The 5,000-nt window shown below is 40.7% G+C and overlaps 1 protein-coding gene across 1 annotated transcript in view; it reads right to left on the bottom strand.

Moving 5' to 3' along the window:
- LOC138866053 (PDF receptor-like) overlaps positions 1-5,000 on the bottom strand; it is a 148,946-nt gene that overhangs the window by 87,501 nt on the left and 56,445 nt on the right. The window contains exon 2 of the mRNA XM_070137745.1: positions 4,896-5,000. This exon is cut by the window's right edge and continues 10 nt beyond it. Coding sequence (XP_069993846.1) covers positions 4,896-4,962 — 67 coding nt within the window. The 5' untranslated portion in view covers positions 4,963-5,000. The remainder of the gene's footprint in view (positions 1-4,895) is intronic.

Below are 5,000 nucleotides of genomic sequence, written 5' to 3' on the forward strand. Positions count from 1 at the left end.
TTCATACATATTTATGAACATATTTTGGTAACCGAACCCAGTACTCACAGCCATGATGTATGCAAATGATGATATATCCATGGCATTCAAGTCTTCACACGCCGTTAAACTCCTATACGCATGTCGCACATTGCACTAATAATGCTGCGTTTTAATTGCATGCCCTGTGTCCTTACGCCTACCAAAGCTATGCCTGCAATGAAGTGAAGAATCCATAGCTATCAAAACCTTTGTTATTCTGCTTGTGTATGTCCCTCCAGTGCAAGTCAGGCTGGACTTCACAGCCATTGCAGACAGATGAAAGGACTGATATTTCCCTCTCTATTTTGCGAGTCACATAACTCCTTCATGTTGGCTTGATAAGGCAGTGTAGGCAATCCATTTTGCAAAGATTGGGAAAACATATAAGGCGTATTCAAAAGAGGAAGGGGGACAGGGAGACACGAAATTACTCATTCATTCTTGAATTGAAGTTAGCAGAGCATGGAGATATAGCCCTTGCGTTTGGGTAGATGTTATTATCAAAGTAATTTTGATAATAACAATAAAGATGCCTGTGTGGATTTGTTTGTTTGTGTATGTGTGAATTTGCTTTGGCTTAACATATTTACAACGTCATGTATACAATCATTAGGAACAAAATCATCGATTTATTGTTTCTCTCTTCCTTATTAATCTTATAACAGGACACTCGAATATGAAGACAAGTATCACACGAAGGTTTTGTTATTTTGTGAGTCACCCTTCGCTTCTATTTGTAAGATTTCGCTTTCGTTTCAGAGATTGTGATTTCAGTTTGAATCTCGACGCTTCCGTTTGCAGATTACATTCCGGGAGAGGATGCGTCGGCCTCTTTCTTCATTCTATGTATTCTGATGTACAGTTACGCAATAGCCTTTGCCTTCCGTCGATCTGCAGAACCGGGTAAATGGCGAATGTTACTCAGAAAGGGAACCTGGCCATGAAGTTCAAAAGAAAGAATGAAAGAAAAATAAACTCAACGCGCTCAGCTCCAATACAGTCTCACAAACTCCCGTATTATTCCTCCAAAGAGCATATGATATTTTACCTGTCTCTTGCGAGAAAGGCCGAGGGAGGCAGTGTCAGGCACGGGCATTTCTGAAGCACAAATGTGAAAGATTTACGGGGTCGAGACCAGCAATGCGGGCTGTATGGTGGCTACAGAAAGAGACGCAAGAGCTTTATGTCGAGAGGAGACAAGGGAGAGCATAATGAGAGTACAATCTGCTTGTTGATTGTATAGAAGCGGAAAATCGCTGTAATGATACGTATACAGTACTTTGCTATTCTTGTATCTGTATATCTGTTTGTCTGTCTATCTATATATAAACACAAAGATAAAATGAAGAGAGAGAAAGAGGGAGAGGGGGAGAGAGAGAGAGAGAGAGAGAGAGAGAGAGAGAGAGAGAGAGAGAGAGAGAGAGAGAGAGAGAGAGAGAGAGAGAGAGAGAAGCAGACAGACAGACAGAGATGGATAGATAGATAGATAGATAGATAGATAGAGAGAGAGAGAGAGAGAGAGAGGCAGACAGACAGACAGACAGAGAGAGAGAGATAGAGAGAGAGAGAGAAAGAAAGTAAAACCATATGGGATCTTTTGCTTATAGAAAATATGTTCGCTGAACGAAACTTCAATCAGAACAAATGGACTTTCTTCTCCAGCCCACCTGTATGTCGGAATGTAAGAGCAAAGCGGGTTTTCTTTCAGCCAAGGAAAAATGCGAAGGAATTGGTCTTCCCAGGCTTGCTTCCTTTAAAATATATAGTGAAATGATGACTGTATTTCTTCGGTGATTCGGTGAGACTGACTTGGGTGATGAATATTGACAACGGTTTTGCCATTTTTCTACTTACTTAATTACTAGTTACTGTTATTTCCATTTCATTTGCATGTTTACAAAGGTTTATCAGAACAATCCCTATCCATATTGGTGTTATAGTCTAGAAAACGTATGAATAAGAATGAATGTTTTCACAAGAGACAAATTTGAACGGTTTCGAATGCATCGTCAGAAATACATGAAAATGTTCACTTTCACTCACACCTTTTCTACATTCGTCGCTATGAATACGATTCAAGTTTAAAGTCTCTTCATCAAGGAAGTTCGGGTGATAATTCTCTTAGATGCTCCCGTTATACAAAGAAATGATTGTTAGATATATGGAAATTGGATAACCTGCGTGGCCTCTTTCCCTTGCGAAATTCTTGTTAGTAGTTTGTCTAGAAAATAATCATACTATAACCGTTATAACGCTTCACTGTCTATAATTACACAGAAATTCATTTAATCTGCCTTTTGCGAATAGAATCCTTGGCTGGAAGAATTTCAGCCAATATCACTAACGCGTCCCCATGAATCTGAATTGGCTCCGGGATCCCTTTCGTTTAGCTCGCCAGGTTCATCAGTCATACTGAGCGGGTTCGGATTACTTTCGGATATAAAATCAAATATTTGTTGTCTGCAGCATTGGCCAAACATATTGGGAACTGGAATGAGCATTCGCACACAAGCGCGCGCACACACGCACGCACGCACGCACACACACACACACACACACACACACACACACACACACACACACACACACACACACACACACACACACATTGGGTAGACATTGGGAACTGAAGGCTGGAATGAACATTCGCACACGCACGCACACACACACATTCACGTATATCTAATACATTGGACAGACAACTGAACTAAGACAAGCCAAGAAACATTTTGATTTTTAACTTTTTTATTTTTACAACTTCCAGATTCTACTCTTGCATTGATTTGTGTGGGAATTAATCATTACGGAATTGAAAGAATATTCCGCCATCTTTATTGCAATAGTGAACTCTATTGTAATAGTGAGCAACAGCATTACAATGTATTCTTTCGATGGAACTGGTAGTTTGTTTCCTGTAAAAAAAAAAAAAAAATCTGTAGTTTTTGATTTGTTTTATTTTTGGAAACTGTTGATGGAAAGGTCAAAATCATCATTTCGATACGCATGCTCTTTTATATGATATTGATTACGGCTGACCCAATGATTGCGACCACCCTGATCGGGCCGGGGGCACTTTGATTACCTATTGGCAGCATCAATCCGATATCGGGAAGACAGTCTGGAGAAGGATTATATCAGGTGTTTATATTCTACTGCATATGAGTGCTTTTAGAGGGCGTGCAAATGCTCTTGCTGATGTCGGTGTGTAATTAACCTCAGCAAAAAAATAGGTATTTGCCTGCTTTTCAGAGGTACTTTGGAGTCGATTTCTGATGAATTCTTTAACATTTACAAATACTTACCGTCTATCATAAGTAAATATAATATTTGATACAAATAACATGGCAGTTACGGTTCCAAGCGAGCCATCACATGTATGCTGGCATGACAGAACCAGGAAGGGTTCACTGTATAGCGATGGTTCGACAGGGAGGTCTCCTGAGGTTTTATGTCAAGATTTTCCTCTCTCTTATTGATATTTCTGTAGATGAGCCGCTCAGATCGCGTCCACATGTAAAAAATTCTTGTTTAGCCTAAAAACAAAAATAGGGGACGTCGGATCTGTTCACCTTAAAAGAAATTCCTCGTACTCTTCGGGCTCGCTGCTCCTGTCTCCGTTCTACAAGAAGCTAACTCGACAAGAAATCAGAGGATTGATATTCGTGAACAGTCATGGATCTAAGCCTGAACGTGCTTCAAACACTAAAGGTTACTCCGGTCGTATGTATACTTCAAAGAGCAACTCTGAACCCTAATAAACAGTGTAAACAACTCGATATTTCCAGAGTCTTGGTCAAAGAAGTCCCTCCACGACCAGGGAGCGAACACGCCTGCTCGCACAGATCCTTTGCCCGACAGCCGCTAGGTGGCAGCACCGAGCCCTGCCGACATGTCTTCTAGACTGACGAATGAAGTGAAAGTCAACTTCCGTATGCAGTGGAATAGCCTTTGCAGGAAACTGACATCGGCATTGCGTGCAGGCGACGAAGAAAATCATACGAAAGGAAATAAATTTTAGCGTCTTACAGTATCTGGTATCCAACTGCAGGCGTCTGAACCCTCAGTCGATGGTGTTGATGCTTGACATCACTTAAGATTAATTTGACTGATTACTTGCAATTATCTGCTTCGTCAGCTCCCAGGGTGAACGAAAAGATGGAAGATATGAAATGATTCTGAAGAAATATACTGCTTGAAATATTTTTGCATATCTCTATATGCACCAGAATGTTTAAAGTGTTGCAGTTTGCATACATATCTTTGATGCATTTGAAATCCGGGTATTTTCAGAGCGTCGGCATCCCTTGGGAAGCCTGTTTAATGTTTTTCCATTACACTTTGCTTACAAACCGATAAGGATATAGAAGGAGGCAGTTGCACATCAAAAACATTCACGCTCTTTCCTTATCTTCATACACTTATTGCTGGTTATATCTCATACTGTTCCGTATAATCTGAGCTGCGAATAAATCTATCCGCAAAGTTCGTCGACCAGACAGCTTTTCCGCGCCCTCCAGGTCATAAATATTTTATTTCTTGCCATTGCAAAAGTGCTCTCTTTTACGCCGATTGGTTTATGAGACGTTTGGACCTGCATTGGATTGGCCAGTGTAAAGAATTCAGATTCTCAATTCAACGCGAGCATTGATAAAATGATTAATTGTATCATTTACTAATAGCAGTAATATTTACGACGATATTAATACGAACGCTGAACGATCATGATGATCATGACAGGGATAATCGTCAAGTGTACACCACGTTGATACTCTGGTCTAGATTGCATTTATACCCCAGAACGATACCTTAACGGACTAACATACCCTAATCGTAGCTGTAATACTTCCATAAATTATAAAAAAACAGAGTCATACCGTGAGCGGAGAGGTTGCGGTGTCGGTACGAGTCGACGCAAGCCTGCAGGATGATGGAGTACGTCATGGGCGGAAGCTGGTCGAGGGGGAGTTCCTCCTGCTCAC

This window comes from Penaeus vannamei, chromosome 23, assembly GCF_042767895.1.
Source record: "Penaeus vannamei isolate JL-2024 chromosome 23, ASM4276789v1, whole genome shotgun sequence".
Taxonomy (NCBI): domain Eukaryota; kingdom Metazoa; phylum Arthropoda; class Malacostraca; order Decapoda; family Penaeidae; genus Penaeus; species Penaeus vannamei.